Here is a 23,103-nt window from a genome sequence, read left to right as displayed (position 1 = left end):
GATTCTAATTTAAGTCTGTTCCTCTCCAGGTCACATCCTAGTTTTCCTCTGTGATGTGGTTGAATCCTGAAGGTTGTATTTTTTCCTCTACTACCACATTGTCGTAATTTTTTCTGCCAGTGCAGAATTGTGCTTTGTGCACACAAGAGAATTAGTAGTCCTGACCGGTGGGCATAACTCACAGACAGGATTACTCTGGCAATGTCTTAGAGCTCTGCTAAAACTCTTCTAATATCTAATTTCTGTAACCCTGGAGAATGCAGCTGATGCTCAACCTTCACCATCCTAGTCTAGGGTGCCCTTGACTCAATAGCTACATTTGCAATTGCACAAATTTATTACCTCTTTCTCCTTCTTCAGCCTCTGCTCTACTACAATCAAACAGGAGGAGAATGCAAGCCCATAGATTTTGGGTATTACTTTTCTTGTACTTTTTAATATCAGTGGGAAAATCTGTAATTCCATCACATTTCAAATACATCATTAAGTAAACCTTTAAATAATGCAGCTTTTAAGTTTATGGAGCATAGAACTTGTGCTTAAATGCCTATGTTTGTAATTAAACTTTTTAGGAAAGAACGTTTTTGCTATTGCATCTCTATTGTTTTACCACAATAGTCTATATTCAGAAGGAAGTACCATGACTTCAGCACAGTCAGTATATATGGGTCCAAGCATTAGTTTTTGCCCTTTAGCAGAGCTGAAGCCATATAGTAGGGCTCTAGGAGTGAGTGACAATGATCTATTTTAACTTTTCATTGAAATTTTGTGACCTCGCTATTCCAGAGCTAAACAAAGAAAGACATTCAGAGCTCCTTGTGCTTCTGCTATTGTCGGGAATGTGCAACTGAGGTTAGCAGTAGCTGATCCAGAGAGAAGCAGTATAAGGGTAAAGTAGAGCCAGAACTCGGAAGGGCCAATGAACTAAGAAGCACAGTCTTGAAGCACGGAGCAGAAGCCAACTGAACTATTTACTATTACAACTCATTACAAAACTGAAAACTATGGAGAGACCTGGTCTGAATAGAGATACAGTGGTACCTCGGGTTACATACTGTCAGAGCTGCCCCTAGGTCCCAGCTCACAGAGGACCAACGCCAGGCTGTCATTATGTACAAAAGTCTTTATTGAAGTTCAGTTTCCATTTCAAAGCCGCAGCGCGCAGCTCTACGTCTTAAACCCTAGACCGGCGAAGCTCCGTCTGAATCTCCTCCCCTCTGACACCAGTTTAAGATCCTAGCCCTGCTCCACCTCTTCCTCTCCTCTCTCCTCCTCTGGGTCCTCCTGCCCGCTGGGGCATTCACCATTCTGGACTCTTCTGACGCTGAGTCGCCTGACTCCTCCCCCTGCCTCCTGCGGGCTTTAGGAACTGGTTCCCAATCCTCGTTCTCTGCTGTCCCGCGTTCCTGTACATTTGAACTTGGCTCTCGCGCCAACCCCGTGATCCTCCTCCTGACCGTTACACTGCTTCTATCACTGCTTCCTTTCTCCTGGAAGCTGGCTGGACGTGACCTCCCCTCCGTTGCCTGACTCTCCGATGTAGGCGTGGTCAACCATGACTCATCTTCTCTCCCTGGTGGTGAATACGCTGGCCCCGATACCTGGGACTCCTCCCCCCCACTACGCTCTGGTGGGGAAGCTGGTCCTGATCTCCAACTGCTGCTCTGGGAGTCCCCGCTGGCCCCTTGTTTCTGGAGTGTCCCCCTTGGGGCCCCCTTTGCCCTGGCCACCGGCGCCCCCTTCTGTGAATCTTCCGATTCGCTGGAGAGGCTCATGGAATCTCTCGGGCTACTGTCATCTTCTCCTACGCTGCCCTCGGATTGCTCCCCCTCGCTCTCCATCTCCTCCCTTCCCTGTGCTCCCGCTCTAGAGTCCCTGACACATACGCTTCAGGTTAGTTACATACGCTTCAGGTTACAGACTCTGCTAACCCAGAAATATTACCTCGGGTTAAGAACTTTGCTGCAGGATGAGAACAGAAATCGTGCTCCGGCGGCGCAGTGGCAGCAGGAGACCCCATTAGCTAAAGTGGTGCTTCAGGTTAAGAATAGTTTCAGGTTAAGAACAGACCTCCGGAACGAATTAAGTACTTAACCCGAGGTACCACTGTATTGGATTCTTGTCTCATTACACATGCTAAAGCTATTTTTGGTCATCTTCATACTATCCCTTGCTTTTTCCTGTAGGACTAATTGCAGTCATTAACTGTTGTTAACAGTCGTCAACAGGTTTACCATACAAATTGAGCCAATCACCCATCTCCTACTACACTTCTGAGAAATACCCCACCTCACCAGTGACTAACCTTGGCACCAGTGACTAACAGTGCAATCCTATACAAGTCTACTTACTGTAGTAGTAAGCCATGCTGAGCTGAGTGGGACCTCCAGGTAAGCACATGTAGGATTGGAGACTAAGGCATAGGGTTACAGTACAAAGGAGAAATCCTATACCAGGACAAGTGGGTTAGGATCCAGCAGGTCTCCAGCTGAGCTGAGAGGTTTCTGACACAGCCAGGCTATGCTGACTTCACTCTTTCATCTTCGGCTCAGCTGGGCATAACCCAACCCATCCCATCCCAGTGGCTCTCAAACTTGCATAAGATCTGGAAAAACAGGTGTGGCATGGGAGGACCAGAGAAGCAGGTCTTAAGCTGCATCCCAAACCTATTCAGCTCAGTCACATGATCTGGCAACCTGGCAGACAGCAAAATGGTGGCTTAAATGGTGATATAACTGAAACGCTATTTGAAAGGCTTGTTTTTTTCCTCTCTGCTTAGGCTGGCTCAACCAACAGTAACTCCACTCCTAAACAGAGTTCAGAACTTCTGATGGATGGAGTTTGGACCAAGCGTCGCTTTACACCAGCTTAATTTACATCAGTTTGTTTTAAGCCAACTTGCTCCCTCAGATTTGAAAGTTTAGCAGTAGCGTTTGTGAATCCTTCTGTAATGTGATGTTGAAAATTCTGTATGAAGAAATATAGCAAACTAATTGACTGTAGCAACTGAATCCTTAGATATCTGAAGCTGGCATTTTATTCTTTTGATGCAAAGGTCATAGCTTCCCAGTTGCCCCACAAGCTGTCCATACCGTACTATGTCTTAGAAGCCATTCTTTGTTTTTTTATCCAATTGTCTGATTCCCCCCCCCCCCCAGATTCCTTTTGTGAATCTTAAGGGCACTGTTGCCCTCCTTTGCTCTCTTTTTTAACATAATCGTTGCTTTGAGAGAAGTTGCTATGAGATAAGAAGCAATATAATGTAAGAAATAGATGCAGAATACCAAGATAACCTCTTGTGCATTTTAAAGTATGAACACACTGAACACCAAGAGACTATATTGCTGTTTTCTTAATATAAAACTATTTTGCAAGCTGACAATTTTTGTTTAAAAAAAAAAAGTTCCCAAGAAAGGCATTTCTTTATTGTAGAAATAGCAAATTAAGGAATGTTTCACTTCCCATTGCAAAGGCTAAGCAATGCACACAGGCAGCGCATAAGAAATGCTGCCCCAAAAATCTTTGTGATATATATTGTTCCATAAAGGAATATAATGCTACAGTTTGCTATGTATTGTATATATAAAATATTAAGAGTGCAGTCCTTCATAGCCTTGTATTTGCTGCTGGGAGAGACTAAGGTCTGTCAATTGTGGGCCCCTCCTGCAGCTGCAGAGAGAGCATGGTGGATTGAACGCTATCGTCAATGGTTTTCTTGTCATTAGTAAATGGCATAGAATATTGACTAGGATGTATGTTGAAGGGGTGTTACGGTGACAGCCACAACACTGCTGGATCTGTTATCATGCGGGGAGCCTGATTTGGAACCCTCAGCTGGCAAAGTAAAAAATGCCACAGAATGATGACCTTTGCAAACTGACAGGGATTCAGGTGCAGTTGTCAAATCTGCTATTCCACCGCTGCTTCTAGACACTTGTGACAATTAAGTCTGAGATGAAAAACTTGTTGTTGTTCATCTGCTGGCTTCCACTGTTGGAGGCAGTATTCCTCTGAATGTCAGTTTCTGGAAATCACAAGTGGGTTGGTGCCCTTAGTTCCTGCTTGGGGGCTTCTCACAAGCATCTGGTTGGCCACTGAGAGAACAGGATTCTGGATGAGATGAACCATTGGCCTGATCCAGCAGTGTTCTAAGTGCCGCATTTACGCATAAGCTAAACAAGCTATAGCTTAGGCCGCACTCTCTTAGGGGCCCAAAAAAAAATTTGAAGGAAAAAACTACTGGATGCACAAAGCATGGGGGAGAGGACAGAACCCTGAGGCACCCCACAAGTGAGAGCCCAGGGGTCTGAACACTCACCCCCCCCCACTTTCTGGACACGGCCCAGGAGGAAGGAGCGGAACCACTGTATGACAGTGCCCCCAGCTCCCAGCCCCTCTAGACGGTCCAGAAGGATGTTATGGTCGATGGTGTCAAAGGCCGCTGAGAGATCCAGCAGAACTAGGAAACAGCTCTCACCTTTGTCCCTAGCCCGCCGGAGATCATCAACCAGCGCGACCAAGGCAGTTCCAGTCCCATGGTGAGGCCTGAATCCCGATTGGAAGGGATCCAAATGGTCCGTTTCCTCCAGGCGTGCTTGGAGTTGTTCAGCAACCACCCACTCAATCACCTTGCCCAAGAATGGCAGATTTGAGACTGGGCGATAGTTGGCCAAATTGGCCGGGTCTAAAGATGTTTTTTTAAGAAGCGGTTTAATGACCGCCTCTTTCAGCGGGTCTGGGAAGGCTCCCTCACAGAGGGAAGCATTCACCACCCCGCAAAGCCCATCGCCCAGCCCTTCCCGGCTCACTTTTATCAGCCAGGATGGGCAAGGATCAAGGAGACAGGTAGTCGGTTTCACTCGTCCAAGCAGCCTGTCCACATCCTCGGAGGTAACAGATTGGAATTGATCCCATATAACAGGACTAGACAGAACTCTAGCACTCTCCCACCCTGGCCCTGCTCCCACTGTGGAGTCTACCTCCTTCTGAATCTGAGCGATTTTATCTGCAAAAAACTTTGCAAAAGCATTGCAGGAGATCTTGGGGTCCCTACCAGGCCCCGGTGGTACAGGTGGTTCCGATAAACTGCGAACCACCTGAAAAAGTCTCCTGCTGCTGTTTTCTGCAGATGCAATGGAGGCGGCGAAGAAGGCCCTCTTCGCCGTCGCCATTGCCACTTGGTAGGCTCGACGTTGAACTCTAACCCGTGTCCGGTCTGATTCAGAATGAGTTTTCAGCCACCGGCGCTCTAGCCGTCTCAACGATTGTTTCATCACCCTCAGCTCCGGGGAAAACCATGGGGCTGTCCGGGCTCCATGCAATCGGAGAGGGCGCTTCGGAGCCAGACAGTCAATAGCCCTGGTTAAGGTGGAGGATTCCCTGGTCCTGAATGGGGTAACTGTGCCCCTGAAGGACCAGGTGCGCAGCCTGGGAGTCATTTTGGACTCACAGCTGTCCATGGAGGCGCAGGTTAACTCTGTGTCCAGGGCAGCTGTCTACCAGCTCCACCTGGCACGCAGGCTAAGACCCTACCTCTCCGCGGACTGTCTCGCCAGAGTGGTGCATGCTCTGGTTATCTCACGCTTGGACTACTGCAACGCGCTCTACGTGGGGCTACCTTTGAAGGTGACCCAGAAACTGCAATTAATCCAGAATGCGGCAGCTAGACTGGTGACTGGGAGTGGCCGCCGGGACCACATAACACCGGTTCTGAGAGATCTGCACTGGCTCCCAGTACGTTTCCGAGCACGATTCAAAGTGTTGGTGCTGACCTTTAAAGCCCTAAATGGCCTTGGTCCTGTATACCTGAAGGAGCATCTCCACCCCCATCGTTCAGCCCGGACACTGAGATCCAGCGCCGAGGGCCTTCTGGCGGTTCCCTCATTGCAAGAAGTGAGGCTACAGGGAACCAGACAGAGGGCCTTCTCGGTAGAGGCGCCCGCCCTGTGGAACGCCCTCCCATCAGATGTCAAAGAGATAAAGAATTACCTGACATTCAGAAGACATCTTAAGGCAGCCCTGTTCAGGGAAGTTTTTAATATGTAATGCTGTACTGTTTTTAACACTGACTGGGAGCCGCCCAGAGTGGCTGGGGAAACTCAGCCAGATGGGCGGGGTATAAATAATAAATTATTATTATTATTATTATTTCCAAAACATATGATAAAAAACAAATAAAATAAAACCTACACACAGCAACAGTGCTTTGTGTTGTGTAGGCTCCTATGATGTAAGTAATGGGCCCCGCCTGCTAGTCTTCTCCCTAAAATATCACTGGTTTGCTCATTTCTTTATATAGGGACGCGGGTGGCGCTGTGGGTTAAACCACAGAGCCTAGGACTTGCCAATCAGAAGGTCGGCGGTTCGAATCCCTGCATCGGGGTGAGCTCCCGTTGCTCGGTCCCTGCTCCTGCCAATCTAGCAGTTTGAAAGCACGTCAAAGTGCAAGTAGATAAATAGGAACCGCTCCGGAGGGAAGGTAAACGGCGTTTCCGTGCGCTGCTCTGGTTCTCCAGAAGCAGCTTAGTCATGTTGGCCACATGACCTGGAAGCTGTACGCCGACTCCCTCCGCCAATAAAGTGAGATGAGCGTCGCAACCCCAGAGTCGGTCACGACTGAACCTAATGGTCAGGGGTCTCTTTACCTAATTTATATATAAGGTGCCTACATTCTGCATGGACTGGTTGCACGGCAACATGTGCAAATGGCTTTAGATACCTATTAGGTCCATAAATTACCATATAGCATATATTCAGCACAAAAACAGCAAAAATTTGTTGTTGACAAAGGACAGCTGGACATATAAAAAGCCGCATTACCTTCAGTAGCTTAGGGCCTCATCAAACCTAAATCTGGCCCTGAGTGTTCTTCTTATGTTCTTACACTGATTAAAATACAGTAAGTATGCTGTGCAGCGGCGATGATGATGTACCACCAGCAGCAGCAGCAACAACAAGAAACATCACGTGCTCATGTGCACACCCACACATCTATAGTTTGGCTGTATATGAAGCTTTCCATATTACACAGTGCCCCAACCATTCAGATGGTCCATCAAATATGTTTGGGTTGGGTGAGATTCAGTTGCTATGCTAGCCATAAATAACCACCTCATATGTTAAAGTGATACAGAGTTTACATTATCAGTTCTCCACTGTAATCCATATGACAGGATTAACCAGTTTTATTTAATCTTTCCTGCTTTGACATTTGCCTGGGTGATGCTTATAGAATGCTAACTGGTTTATGTCTACATATAATTAAGGTTTTCATCCTTTTCTGCACACTGGGAGATTTTCCTTTTCTTTTTCTGATTAATATATCTTTTCCATAATTGAGGGTGATATCACCTTGTGACTCAAAATATGAACTTGTCACAATGTGGGAGATATCACAGCTTAGAAATCTTATGAATAGGCTAAACCATTTGCACGTTTATCTTCCAATAAAGTAGCAACATCAACTTTTCTGAACTTCCTGTCAGACGTTATTCCAGGAAACAGCACATGTCATATTTAAGACCTTTTAGATACCACCAGTCTTCCAGAATCACTAAAACACTGTCACTGACTGTTTTTTGTTCTTCTTGTTATTTACTGGAAATAATTTCCTATGAACCAGGGATCAGCCATATGTAACAGAGAGCAAATTGCTCAAATATAGACTTGAAAAGGAATGCAGTGGAATCTGGACTATATCTTCCTCATTGTAATCACACCAGACACAGCTTCCACTGAGACAAAACGAAAAGATAACCTGCTCACTGGTACAGAGATTAAAACATACATACTTAAAGGATATTATCAAAACTGGGGTTATGTTTTCAATATGATCACCATAGACATCATTATATGAAAAAGCACTTTTCATGTACAGGTTCTCATATACCAATAGTAAGTATGAAAGATACTGGTTCCTGATATTTTGTAAAGAAATATGGACATAAAAGTGTCCCAATATCCATTTCTGTGATGGAGGAAGTCTTTTTGCAGTGAGAGGAATAATCCTCAACAGAGGAAATGTCTCACCATTGGAGAAAGCCCCATTAGGGAGTAATACAAACCCAAGATTCACTAGTCTTATCCCCTTTGCTTAGTCATGTGGCCTGGCAACCTAGCAAAATATATGCCAACGAAAAGGGTGTAAGCTTATTTTAAAGGTCTGCTTTTCCTTAATCCAGCTCAGCCAGCAGTATTCCTGCTCCTGTTTGGACCTGGTGTACGCTATACTGGCTGCCTGGCTGCCCACACTGAGAATTGTCCCATTAGAGGAAGTTGCACACTGACTGTTGGAAGAAGGAAATTCTGTTAAAAGCAGAAATAAGAGAAATGGAAGCAGAGACCAATAGCAATCAACGTCAGCTTAAAACTATGTTTGAAACCAATAACAAAACTTTTAAGAGTCCAATCTCTTTTAAAAACTTGCACATTAAAAGCCTACACAAAGAGCAGTGTTTCAGTTGGCACCTAGAAGCCAACAAGGAAAGCGCTAGGTGAAGTAGACCGGGGAAGGGATTTCTGCAAGCAGTTCACTCCAATTATATTCCTGTGATCCTAGAGGGCAATGAACTATGGCCAATATATTTCTCCTTGTTCTCATCATAATGTACATAATGCCCCATCACCCTTTGGGGGGTTTGATTTAGGAAAGCTCTATGATGTGAGATTAACAAACTGAGAACCCTGTGTAAATAGATTCAGGTAAGTAGCCGTGTTGGTCTGACGTAGTCAAAATAAAAATAATAATAATAAAAAATTGTCCAGTAGCACCTTATAGACCAGCTAAGTTTGTTCTTGGTATAAGCTTTCGTGTGCATGCACAATTCTTCAGATACACTGAAACAGAAGTCACCAAACCCTTATATATAGTGGGAGGGTGGGGTTTTTCTCAGGAGGGTAGTAGGAGTTGGGTGATTGGCTCAATGGGTATGGTAAACCTGTTGAACGACTGTTAACGACTGCAATTAGTCCTACAGAAAAAAGGAAGGGATAGTATGCAGATGATTAGCATACGTAATGAGACAGGAATCCAATATCTCTATTAAGACCAGGTCTCTCCATAGTTTTCAGTTTAGCGATGAAGTCCCACTGAATGGTAGCTGGGCTTTGTTCTGACTTCATATTTATACAAGTGCATCACATTAAAATTGGACATTTGCCATTTTAAAGGTAAAGGTAAAGGTACCCCTGACCATTAGGTCCAGTCGTGGACGACTCTGGGGTTGCGCTCATCTTGCTCTAGGCCAAGGGAGCTGGCATTTGTTCGCAGACAGCTTCCCGGTCACGTGGCCAGCATGACTAAACTATTTCAACATTTTTTTTCTATTAAAAAAAAGTTTTCTTACCATAATATGTCAAGCGCCCCCTGGCAACATTTTTCCCTCTAGAGTTCTCAGTAATGCACTCATAGAGACCAGCATCTTCTTGTTGGAAATTTGGAATTTCAATCATGCCATTGGATTTCCTCAACATTACTTTGCTTGGAAATGGCATCCCATCAGCTCTTCTCCAGTTAATCCGAGGTACTGGGCTGCAGAAACCAAATGCAATTAAGGCTTTTGAAGATAATTTTAAAAGAACTGATTAAAAATGAAACAAAATATTGCAGCATACGAAGGAATTAACAATATTTGGTACTTTAAAACAACACCAACACACTACTGTGATAATTTATTCTAGAGTACCTGTTACACTTTCATTGACTGGGAATCTAGAACTTGATACTCAGTCATTATCTAAGATTGAGACATAGTCAAGTGAGCCAAGACTTCATTGCTGTCGGATGGATACATTAATCCTAGGTAGGAGTGACAGACACTCTAGTCCAAAAGCATAAATATGTTTTATTGTTTTAGTCTTTTGGTCTCTGGAAATTCTCAGGAGGAATTCTAATTTCAGTTCTAATTCCATCGTCACGAGAATTAGATTTTTTTTGGGGGGGGGGGGAATCCATGGGTCAAAGTGAAATTTAGCCCAAATATTGCAGACTCCCATAGTTCAATGTTTTCTCACTATAATCCTAGCTCAGGAGGTTATCAAACATGTGTTTTTGTGACCAGTCATACCACCTTAGAATCAGTGTGGGATAGTGGTTAGTGCTGTAGCAGGACATGGGAGACCATGGTTCAATCCCCACTCAGACATGAAACTCACTGGGTGACCTTGAACAGTCATTCACTCTCAGCATAACTTACTTCACAGGTGAGGATAGAATGGGGAGGAGGCAAAGTATGTACTTATTTGTTTTAAACAAGGCAGCAGAAAAATCTTATTAATGTATCACATATGCAATAATAGTGAGAAGTTGTTCAGTTTATAACTGGACACAAAGATTGTAACTATTTATATGCAACTAAAAAATTATGGCATATTTAAAAGGATCTCACGTCATCCATTTAACGTACAACATAACTTTTCTGTTTCCAACTATTGCAATATGGATAAACATGAATACAAACTTACTTTCCAAGGGCAAAGCATTCCAGTTTTACTATCGAACCTTTAGCAGCTGGAAGTGATTCAGGAAACTGAACTTCTATTTTGGGTTCGTATTCCCCCATTACTCCTATTATTTCAGAAAAGGAAAAGAATGATTAGGGAAGGAGGCTTGTATCTTTGAGCCCCAGAGAACAACTATGCAATAAGGCTTCTTTGGATATTTTAAGGAAGGGATTTATTATGTATTATTTCTTTTAGCTTCCTAGTAGTCTTCTGGTTGACAACCGTCATTTGGTTGACAATTCCTAGTAGCCACTCTTGTCTTTGGGTTCTTTCAATATACTTCATCAGAATATTACACTCCAAAAATGGGGCACTAAAGGAAAGTACAAGAGCCATAACTAGCAAGGCAAAGGCAACATAAATATTTTTGTTAGAGATAAATTATGCATTGAAAAAAGTGTGTATTCCAAAGAATTAGAAACTATTGAGTATTACACTAAGCAACTGTTAGTTGCTGCATTATATAAGCATAAACTCATACATACCATCAGTACGCAGCACTAAAGGTGTTGGCGAGCCAAGAACTTTGGCATTTGTTACAGTACTTGTCACGACACATGTATAATTTCCTACATCAGATGGCTCTACTTTGGCTATGTAGAGATGCCCAGTTTCCTGAGAAACAAATCGACGACTGTCTTCTTGCACAAATGATGGATATTCATTGAAGATCCAAGCATAAGAATGTTCTGAAAGTCAATATATGAAAATACGCATTAAATGAGATGTATTCTTAAGCAAATGAATCCCAAGGTTGTTTGCTTGCATACAGTTATGGGAAAGAACCCATACCTAGTAGAAATAATATAGCACCATATGGATATGATTTCACCCATAATTATTCACATCTCTAAAGCAACAACAGCTTTTTGGTGCTTTTCTAGAACAAGTGTGTGACTTTAAGAAAACTGTCACACATGTATATCTTTTACTCCCTATTACTTCACTTGGTGACTCAGCACTTAGGGCAAGTTGTTAGATTATAGGAGAAGTGGATTTGGTTCCATCCCTTGTCCATTCTGGCAATTCTAAGATGATAAGAAGGGCCAAAAATGTGGCACTAGCATGCCACATGTCACAGATTTCAGTAACCATAATCCAGTGCAGTTGCACATGCAAAGGTTCATTAGGATTTGCAGCATGCAAATTGGTATTGGACCAGTGCCACCGTCATCTAGTCAATTTGAAGTAGTATGGCAATGGGATTAGATCCGAGAAGAACTGCAGTTACTATGTAATTTAGTTTTATAGATCACAGTTTATGGACAGAATATGGGTGTGTGTATCAAAAGCCATTTCCTATAGGAGCTGGTATGCTATCTTTCTTCAAGCTCATATGCTTGAGTAAGGTTTTTAAAACACGGTTTCAAAGGTAGATATTATTTTCATCTTTAAAAAATAAGTAGATGAATATAAAAGCCTTTGCAGCTTCTATAGCAACTGATTTCAGTTAATTATAATCTAACTGACCTGCCTAGTAGTCATTAACACATCTTGCCAAACTTCCTCACTGCCTTTACAAATCTTGCCTGTGTGTAACCTAGTAATTTACAAGTGGGCCTGGGAAATTATTTTCATGCAGCTACAGGAAAAGAAAATTACTGAATGGTATTAGTATTGCTTTGCCAAGAAATAAGAGAACAGAAAGGTTAATTCACAGTATGTAAAATGTTGCATAAAACTAAAAACAAACTAATGCAAATTATTGAAATATTTATGGTATCTGTTAACAGAAAGAAGTTCAAAATTTGATTGCTTTTCCAATTATCTTTAATTGCCCTTTATTAAACTATAAAGGTATACCATTATGTAAGCTAGAAAAAAGCTAACAATGGCAAACAAGTAGATTTAGGGTAATTTAAAAGTGTTTCTAATTATGTATTTCTTAAATTTATATCCTGCCTTTTCACCCAAAGGTCCACAAGGCGTCTAACAGTAAAACTAAAACTAAAATACAGAATATCAGAAACGAAGAAGCTAGATAAATCAATCATACTAATAAAATCTAATTCTATCTGAACAAATTGCAGCATATTTACAATGTCCACAAGAACTTAGTTGATGATGAAGATATTTAAACCATGGGCAAGTTCATATGGTGATAGAATCGGAATACAGGAATCCTGTCCACAGCTGTCTCTGTGTGGCTATTACCAAAACAATCATTTCTGTTCATAAAACTTTGCATCAGCTCCACATATCTAAAATAAAGTTTGTTTACAATCTCCATCAAGCTGATAGCCATGATACTGTCTGTACCGTATTTTTCGCTCTATAACATGCACCTGACCATAACACGCACATCATTTTTAGAGGAGGAAAACAAGGGAAAAAACATTCTGAATGAAACAGTGGATGTATCATTTTTGTGCTTCATGCTGTGGCCACAGACATGTGATCTGATGGTGAATTTGGGGTGACCCAATGCAAAAATCCTGAGAATTCCTGTGGATCCATGCTTTGTAACCACGTTTTTGCACCATTGCAGCCCCAGGCAACAGTGGGTGCGTGATTTTTCTGGTGCAGGCTGTAGCCATGGACATGCTATGTGATCTGTTGGAATTCTGGCCCGGTCAGAGGTATGTGCCTATCTATACAGGCACCGGCTGAATTCCTTTGACCTCCCTCCGGCGACTCCCGGCAGGAAAAAACACACGAGGTCCGTTCCGGCGATTTTCCTCAGGCTGTGAGAAAAACACACCAACTGCTTCTCCTGCTTCTCCTCCTCCCTGCATATCCCCCCAGGGAGGGGAATCAGACACAGACAGAAATGTAACTACATGCCTTTATTCCTGTCTTTAGCAGTCATACAGTAAAAGATGTCTGCTCTCTTCAACAAACAGAGAGAAACTCCAAAACTCCACCCATGTACATCCTGTACAGGTCATATGACACACACTGAGCTCACATCCTGTGCTCAATAAGGAGAATGGACTGCCCCTTTGTTTCCATGGCAACAGTCACAAACATCCTGTTTGGCTTTGCAGCCACAAGCAGCTGACTGAGCTGCTAGAGCCTTTGCTTGCTGCAGCATTGCTGCTTTAGAATAACAATCTGATGGTGAATTTGGGGTGACCCAATGCAAAGATCCTGAGGATCCATGTGGATCTATGCTTTGTAACCACATTTTAAGTGGGGAGCGAAGGAAAAACAAAGAAGGGACATGAGAGGGGTGTGCAGAGAAGCAGCTGGCTAAGAATGCAGGAGAGGGATTTAACGGGAGGGAGGAAAGGAAGGCAAAAGTTTCCCCCCACCCAAGCCAGCCAGCCAGCCAGCCAGCCAGCCATCTCTCTCTCTCTCTCTCTCTCTCTCCCCCTCCCCCTCTCTCCCTCCCCCTCTCTCTCTCCCTCCCCCCCTCTCTCCCTCCCTCTCTCCCTCCCCCCTCTCTCCCTCTCCCCCAGCAGCACACACTCTGCTTTCCCCTCTGCTTGCCTGGAGGGGAGGGGCTTTCTCTGCTCTTTGTTCCGTTTCAGCAAACACAGCAACGAAACAGAAGGGTGGGCAGTAAGACCCTGAGGCAGAATGCAGGAAAGCAGCTGCTTCCTCTTTTCAGGTTTCCCTTCTCCATGAAGCGTGATTTGATTTTTGCCTGATTTTTCGGCTCCAGGGACCACACATTCGCTCTATAACACGCACAGACATTTCCCCTTCCTTTTTAGGAGAAAAAATCTGCGAGTTATAGAGGGAAAAATACGGTAATTAGCAAAATCAGTTGCTTTAGCACTTCTGGATGAGAAGAGACACCGGAGAAAATGCTGATTCACCTCCATCAGTGATACAAGGTATCTTGTAAGGAAAGGGCAAGCAGAAGGCAAATTGACATGATTCATATGAAAATATTCACAAATTTAAGGTGTTATTGCTGTTATGTTAAGGGAAGACACAAAAGCAGTTCATGTTAATGATGTCTTCTGGGTAACTTATATAAACAAGATCATGGCAATCAGGAAGATTGTTATATAAACAAGATCATGGCAATCAGGAGGCTTCTAAGATGGCGCCGAGGCAAGTCACGCTCCCCTGCGCTCCCCGGCACTCACTTTTATTCTTTTAAAACTTTATCTTAATTGCCCTCCGGATGCCAATTTCTAACGGAAAACATTTTAAAGACTCAGCTTGCCTTCAGCTTGTCCCAGCCTGCTCCCTCCCTCCTTATCAGCTGCCTGGTCAAGGTTGCCAGAGAGGAGAGAACGCTGCTGCCTGAACTGAGAGCAGAGAGAGCAGAGAGAGAAGCGAACTGCTCACCCGACCAACGGAGGGTAAGGAGAGACACGACTGTGAGCCCTGCTTTGAGACTGGCTCATAGACACCCAGCTCTGCTGCCCCGGCGCTCACTTTTATTCTTTTAAAACCTTATCTTAATTGCCCTCCAGATGTCTTTTTTTTTTTTAACAAACGGAAAACATTTTAAAGACTCTGAGTACTTTTACAATTCCTGCTGCCTCTGAGAGCTTCAGCTTGCCTTCAGCTTGTCCCAGTCTGCTCCCTCCCTCCTTATCAGCTGCCTGGTCAAGGTTGCCAGAGAGGAGAGAACGCTGCTGCCTGAACTGAGACCAGAGAGAGAAGCGAACTGCTCACCCGACCAACGGAGGGTAAGGAGAGACACGACTGTGAGCCCTGCTTTGAGACTGGCCCATAGATATCCAGCTCTGCTGAACACAGAGAAAGATAAAGCTTGGAGATTTGGGGGTCAACTGAACTGACTGACCCACGCCCAGCTGGGGGGCTGTGTGAACTAGCTGGAGACAGCATTCCTGCTTCGCAGCTGAAGAGGAAGTGCAGTAGCTGGAAAGACTCCTTATTTTAACAAACTGTTCTGAGGAGACCAGCATTTATACTCTCAGGGACTCCTGATGAAGGCATCCTGAGTTTTGTTTGTTTGTTTGTTTGTTTTTGTTTTGTCTTTGTTGTTGTTTTTTATAGGAAGTTTTTAATCTAGAGTAATATACTGAGGCTGTTGATGAGCACATCAGGAAGCTGCTGTAGAGAGCAGGTGGGAATATAGATTGATACCCCCACTTGCCCCCCAATTTAAGGCAGTCGCACCTGGGGTAAACTGCCCTCTCTCTACATCAAGACAACTTTTACCATGGTTTTTACTAGAAGAACATATAAGGAGTTGGGTATACTGCCTGACTCGGCAATCAGCCCCCCGGGCCCTGGTAAAAGACAAAGCAAAATCACAAATTACTTCCCTAAGATGGAGGAGGATAAGAGTCCACAAAAAGAGTTAATTCTTGATGAAGTAATACCCCCCTCTCTAACTGTTCTTGATTGGACGTCTTATTTTAAAGAGACATATCAAGATACTGGAAATATTAACTCTTCATGCAACCTAGCGCAAGAACTAGCTTTAGCCGAGGAACTTCAGGAGGGAAATACCTCTATTACTAAGGAACAGCGGCCCACGGAAGAAATTACATCTACCCATCAAAAAATACTTATTCCAAAATACTCTCAAACAGAACTGAGTGACGGCTGCCCTTTGGATTATTCCCTAGCAATAAGTACTGATCTAGCTAACATAAAAAATTATCTAATAATAACAAATGGGCTATTGCTGACGTTAGTAGAAAACTTCACACCTCAATTAAAAGAGATAAAACTAAATGATATGCCCCAAGAGCATAAAACAGTTGAGCTAGTGGGGACGAACAAACCAGTAATAAATAAGAGTCTGCAAAGACATAACTCAAGGGTAAAAGTGAAGAAAAGTAAAAATATCAAAGCAACAAGGAAAGCCAAGTATACCTGCAGTAATCGAAATATACATTGGCAGAAATTGTTTAAACTTCTTCCCTCGGCTCCAAATAAATCGACCACACGGGGCAGTAAAAAGAAGGGTAAAAAGAGAGAAACAAAGATAGTTACACAGCAACCGGCTAAGGAGGACTCGCCAAGGCTGACTCCAGTAGCAAGTGAGAAGGCAGAAGTAACAATTCAGTCCCTGGATAACCAACTCTTTAACAAACCTGATGCTGCGGAAGTAGAGGCCTCTACCTATGAAGGCAATAAAACACCTAGCAAATTGAACAGCGGGGAAGAGGAAGCGTTTAGTAGAGATGATACCCCCCCCCTTCAGACCTGGCAAGCCTACAGTCAGGAAAGAGAGTGGAATTTGATTCTAAATCCCCAAAAATTGGTATTCACGAACTTCCCGAAACCTAAGGGCTTCCTTACAGGGAAACAGCGAATAATGAACTTTGTATCTAGTCTAAATGATATACTACCAGGAATGGTTAATTCTAATGATATCACCTCGGTGGAATATCTACATTATGATGGTCACTCAGTGAGAGCACTGACCACTTTTGGGGATCAGAACCTGGCCAAGTTTATTTTTAGGTCAAAACCTGCCTTTTTAAAAGCACGGATGACAATACTTAGGCTCTTTGAAAATAAGGCTCCTTTGAGCCCCCTTTTGAAAACTAAGCAGGCAAACCTTAGAAAGGGGAAACAACTCCCAAAATCCTGGCCTGACAAACAGAACCCGCAATGCCTTGTGAGCAAAGGTGAGGATTTCTTTACTATGGAAGAAAATATCCTAATTGACCAGTTCTGGACGTTCCCACCATTAATACAAACTGACATCTTGGGAAGACTAGACAAGCTAAGAGATAAGCTGGCCGAGAGAGCCTCAGGCAACGAGGTTATTAAGGGGGACCAAAAAAAGACCACAGCACGTAACCTTCAGATTAAAGCGGAGATTAACTTTCCACCAAGAGAGAAAGTGCCACCCTCCAAAGAGAGCACTCCATCACCCCCCCGAAGGAGAAATATCCCTAAGGTGACCCCACCAGACGTATGGGACAAAATGAGATACCTAGATGAAACAGAATTGGGCCAAAATCAGGCCGCAACAGAATATCCACAGAAGGAATATATGCATAATAAATATTTGGTGTTCACAAACGTGAGCACTTTGCATCCACCTAGTGAAATCATAGAGCGGCTGGATAGCCCGCCATACAAAGACGATAGGCGACCGATACATAAAGCGACAAACCCTAAAAGTACCTTAGCTAATAATTGACAAAGACCTGACTGCGATAAAGCCAATCTTAAATTTTTATCATGGAACATTGCTGGTTGGCTCAACAAGGCGACTGACCAATCATTTGTCAATTTCATTCAAGATCATGATATAGTCTTCCTGCAAGAGACATGGCTAACAGGGGATTTAGATGTAAATGGTTTTGCCTCATTCTCGCTCGCAGGCTCACCAAGCAACAAAGGGGGACGAGTTAAGGGTGGGCTAGGCATTCTAATATCCACAAGGCTGAGAGCATCTTTCGTCGAGCTGGAGCCTCTGAGCAGTGTGGCCATGGCATTATTAATGAAATGCAGATATTGCACACTTCTATTGATTAATATATACGCCCCTCCCCAAAGAGGCAAGCAGCTTATCAAAAATATCTGGCATAGGCTAGAATCATATGTCGATGAGCTAATGAACCAAACTCCTGCAGCGGCAGTGCTGCTGGCTGGGGATTTAAATGCCAGAATTGTCCAATCAGACGAAGCGTTATATGCTCATTTCCATGACGTACCTCCCATTTCTGAAGAAGCCCATCTTATTCCCCCAAGGCTCTCAAAAGACAAGGGCTGCAACTACGCAGGCCTATGCCTTCTACGTTTTTCCAACAATTTGGATCTGACCGTATTAAATGGTCGTGTCGACAGAGAACCCAGTGGGGAATTCACATTTATATCCAACATGGGAGCCTCCACTATCGATTACGTCCTAGTGTCATCTAACCTTTTGAGCAGAGCACGGGAATACAAAGTGGTGGAGAGGGTTGACAGCGACCACCTACCGCTCTGTTTAATACTGGACGTAAGAAAAGATTTATTCTGCTCTGATAAACTTGAAGCCCCATGTTTCGAAAACATGGAGCTAAGATACTCGCGTATTAAATGGTCCAGCAAATTGAGTGATGAAATATCGGAAAGACTTCACTCAGATACTTTTCTTGCTAGAAAGGAGAACCTCGTTAATTCCCCAACTCCTGAGGCTAGATTAGACATGTTCCGGGAACTGATTTCGTCCCTACAACCTTATCTGACTAACAAAAAAATGCCACGGCAATCTCTACACTCTAATAAATCCAAACCCTGGTTTGACCAAGAATGCATGGCTATGAAATGCCTCCTGCTGGATAAGTACAGGAAATATAGAGCAGCGAACCTACCTTCGCTTCCATTAGACTGGTTTGAGTTAAAACGCAGTTATAAAGCTTTGATTAACAAGAAAAAGCTCCAGGCACAAAGGGAGGAATGGCAGTGCCTAGTGGAGGCCTCCCGAAGGAAAGATTCTGCCACGTTTTGGAAAACAATCGCAAAAAGCTGGAGAGACTCCCCGATTGAAATCGAATACTCTATACCTGCTGGAGCATGGGAGGCCTTTTTCCTCTCATTATATTCATCAAATCAACTGGTCCCAGTTCTGCTTCCCGCTTCAAGTGAATTTGGCAAGGAATGGCCCCCTGTAACCACAGAAGAAATTACTGGCCTTATTCAATCTCTTAAATCAGGGAAAGCCCCGGGTGCTGACAATATCCCACCAGAAATTCTTAAGGCAAATGTTGAATGGTGGGCCCCTGTGCTAGCCGCCTTATTCACCAGTATAAATCAAACAGCTATTATCCCTGAGGACTGGGGCTTAGCCATCATCATTCCAATATTCAAGAAAGGAAACAGATCTGAGCCAGCTAACTATAGACCAATCAGTCTATTAAGTATTATCAGCAAACTATACGCTGCTCATTTATGTGACAAATTAGTGGAGTGGATGGAAAGAGAGCATATTCTATCAGAAGCTCAAGCTGGTTTTAGAGCAAAGCGTTCAACTAAAGACCAGGCCCTTATCCTTCAACACCTGGCAGACAAATACTCTAGAAAAGGGGGGTCTTTATATGCAGCTTTTGTGGATTTCAAATCGGCCTTTGATCTAATACCAAGGGATAGACTCTGGGAAAAGCTTGGCGCTACAAACATAGATAAACGCTTATTATAAGAGAGTCTGTGTACTGGTCCAGTAAATGCTTCCGCTGCGCAACCAGCAACAGTTCTCTTTGCAGAGCATTAATTAAATCCAGTGCAGAGATTCTTGTTGCAGTACAAGCTTCAGAGTCTCAGTAGCAAAGGAATAACGACACAGGGAAGCCTGTCTTTCCAAAGACAGGTTTATTGCAGACAGATAACAGAAACACCTCCGTCTCTTTCAGACATTTTTGCTTCACGCCCCGCAGGCAGAGAAAACAAACACTCTTTATATACTGAGCAACTTAACAACTTAACGAGCTTGACTACTTAAAGTCACATGACATTGCTAACTTGCCAGCGTCTTAGGTTTCACACCCTAACATATTACGCCTTATCCGTGGTCTATACGAAAACACCAGGGTGAGGGTAAGATGCGATCGGTCAGGCCATCTAACTAAAGAAATTAAAACACACTATGGGGTCAAACAAGGATGTGTCCTCGCGCCAATGCTATTTAATTTTTATATTAACTCTCTAGCAGCAAATATGGCGAAAGAAAATGCCCACCCTCCCAAACTGGCAGGTATGCCCCTCCCGGTGCTTCTGTATGCGGACGACGCAGTCCTACTCTCTTTTTCCTGCGTTGACTTGAGGAAGCTTTTGAGATCACTTGCTGATAATTGTCAAGTGGAACAACTATCAATAAATTACAGCAAATCTAAAATTATGGTGTTTTCAAAAAAAAGAAGGAAACACAAATGGAGAATTAATGGTCAACCTATTGACCAGGTAGCAACTTTCAAATACCTGGGAATAACTTTTCAGGAAAGGGTCTCGTGGCACCAACAGATGAAAAACGCCATCGCCAACGCTGGAAGGGCCAACAAAGCCCTTACAAGATTCTTTCACGGGAAAGGGGGAAAATACGTTCCGGCGGCCTCCCAGGTTTTTGCTGCAAAAATACTCCCACAACTCACTTATGGATCCCAGGTTTGCAGTTTGAAAAATTTTGCGCCTATGGAGGCATTTCAAGCAAAATTCTACCGGTGTTTATTGGGGATCCCTCCCTGTGTATCTAATATAGCTGTCCGCTTAGACGTTGGACAACTACCTGTTAACGCGCGTTTGTGGATTCTAAAGATACACTACTGGTTAAAACTTATTTTTTCCCCGGCCGGTTTGGCTCCCTTAACACTCTTAGACACCTTTCATTCTACCTGGAAAGCTTCCCTGTTTGAAAAGATAAGAAGCTTGGGATTCTCCCCGCAGATCTTGATAGCGGCAGGATATAAGAGAGCCAGAAGTCAAGTGCTCCAGCGCATTAGGGACATAGAGCTGCAATGTCATATGGGCAAAATGGATAAACACGCCACAATTAGAGACTTTGGGAGAGGGTTCTCACCCGCAAACTATCTGGCTGATTTACAAATACCTAAGTACAGACATTCCTTTACCCTGGCCAGATTCAACGTTCTGCCCTCTGCCCTGCTGCTAGGCAGATATGAGGGCAAACCATATGAGTCACGTGTTTGCCCATGTGACTCATCGGAAGTGGAAACAAGTTTGCATGTATTGCTGCACTGTAGTTATTACGAGGATCTACGCCTGACCTTTATTGCCCCAGTTCTACGAAAGCTTAAAAATGAATCAGAACTTCAATGTATGAGAGCCTTGGTAGAAGATAAGGTTCCTGTAATCACGATCAATGTTGCTAAATTCTGTGCAGCCGCTATCAGGCGCAGAAAACAAGAGCTTTCCAATGTCAACATGCAGGCGAAGGCAAATACTTAATTTTATTCATGTTGTCCAATTTTAAATTGTTGTTATGGCCTAATTTGTATTGAAATTGTCCTTTGTTTTTTCCGGTGTTATGTTTCGCTGACTAGCTGTACGAGTCAATCTGGTCTGTGACCGTTTAATAAAATTTGATTTGATTTGAAGATCATGGCAATCAGGAAGAAAGTTGAGTTGTAAAACTGTCACTCAAAGTCAGAGGTTTACTTGGACTTTTGTTTATCAGTTAAAAGCCATAACATTTACATTCCCATGTTAGGGTAAGATAGTAGTAGCTCTGCGTTAAGACCTGTCAATTCTTATCTAGAAAATGAAATGCACAAATGTAGAACTTATCTATAAGAAACAGATGTGTCCATGTCCAATCATCTTAATTATTTAAGAACATTTAAATAACAGAATATAAGCCCAAATTTATGGGATTCTTCGCTTATGTTAAAGATTAATTCAACATGATGTGATCTTTAGAAATTGCACAAATATGCTCTAAGTTCTAAACAAATTAGCTTTCTACCATCTTAAGCTCCTTGTCTGTAAACCTTCCAGCTGGAACAGGGATGGGCAAGATTACTTTCTCCTAGAAATGCTACCCTGCTGAAATTCTAAGATGTAAACATTTGTATAAGAAATGTATTGTAACTATTATTTATTATCCTAGTCTTTTATATTTTGATGTCTAGGCTTTACTGGAAAAGCATACATTTATATAAAAAAAACTGAAATTGGCATGAAAAGATCCTTACTTACTAATTCTTGCTACTATGGAATTGAACACACCAAACCAGTTCTAAGTGAAACTGCTTAACTGTCTTAATTACATGTAGGTGGCTAACAAATAGCCTAAAGCTTCCCAACTATTAAACAGTACATTAAGAAAAGTTTAGTACTTAACAAATAACCAACATTATTTCAGCATGTAATAGCTGCAAAATCAGTGATATTCCCAGTGCACTGTGAAGGCCTTCCAGGAAAACTGGATCAAACCAACTCAAGCAACTGTGACAAGCGGTGACTTCTGGCACCCAGGTATAGATTCTGAATCAACCGCAGCATACAAACTGAGTGAAATTTGAACACGACAAGATGAGAAAGGCTGTGCCTGCAAATAATCCACTACAGCTTGGATCAACTGCACCCATAAGCAAAGAGTTGCAGTAAACTATAGACAGCGCCCCTCTCAAGAAAACAGATACAGCACTAAGAACAGTATAACAAGGAAGAAATGTGTTGAGGGGCAAACATAGCTTTCCATCATTCCTCCCTGGCTTTTCCATTTATGTCTGTATGTGGTTCCTCAAACTTTGGGACAGCTTGTTCTGGCATTTTTCCTTCCTTTTAAAAGCAGGGTTTAGCAATATCATTTAGGTAACTAAGTTTTAAAATGAGTATCTCAGTTGGAACAATTGTCGCATGTGCTTGTTGGCTTTTTGCAGTATAGTAGCGCTGCAGAGAAGGGACGCAGGTGGCGCTGTGGGTTAAAGCCTCAGCGCCTAGGACTTGCCGATCGAAAGGTCGGCAGTTCGAATCCCTGCGGCGTGGTGCGCTCCCGCTGCTCGGTCCCAGCGCCTGCCAACCTAGCAGTTCGAAAGCATCTCCGGGTGCAAGTAGATAAATAGGGACCGCTTACCAGCGGGAAGGTAAACGGCGTTTCCGTGTGTGGCTCTGGCTCGCCAGATGCAGCTTTGTCACGCTGGCCACGTGACCCGGAAGTGTCTCCGGACAGCGCTGGCCCCTGGCCTCTTGAGTGAGATGGGCGCACAACCCCAGAGTCTGTCAAGACTGGCCCGTACGGGCAGGGGTACCTTTACCTTTACCTTAGCGCTG

At 43.4% G+C, this 23,103-nt stretch overlaps 1 protein-coding gene across 1 annotated transcript in view; it reads right to left on the bottom strand.

The window, feature by feature from the left end:
* CNTN3 (contactin 3) overlaps window positions 1-23,103 on the bottom strand; it is a 183,281-nt gene that overhangs the window by 45,818 nt on the left and 114,360 nt on the right. Inside the window, exons 4-6 of the mRNA XM_083723483.1 lie at window positions 10,986-11,189; window positions 10,462-10,564; window positions 9,345-9,529 (exon numbers count right to left, since the gene is read on the bottom strand). Of these exons, the coding sequence (XP_083579609.1) occupies window positions 9,345-9,529; window positions 10,462-10,564; window positions 10,986-11,189 (492 nt within the window). The remainder of the gene's footprint in view (window positions 1-9,344; window positions 9,530-10,461; window positions 10,565-10,985; window positions 11,190-23,103) is intronic.

Source organism: Podarcis gaigeae (assembly GCF_964106915.1).
Source record: "Podarcis gaigeae genome assembly, chromosome: 2".
Lineage (NCBI taxonomy): Eukaryota > Metazoa > Chordata > Lepidosauria > Squamata > Lacertidae > Podarcis > Podarcis gaigeae.
The sequence above is the reverse complement of the archived record's forward strand: the minus strand, read 5'-3'. Positions and strand labels throughout refer to the sequence as shown.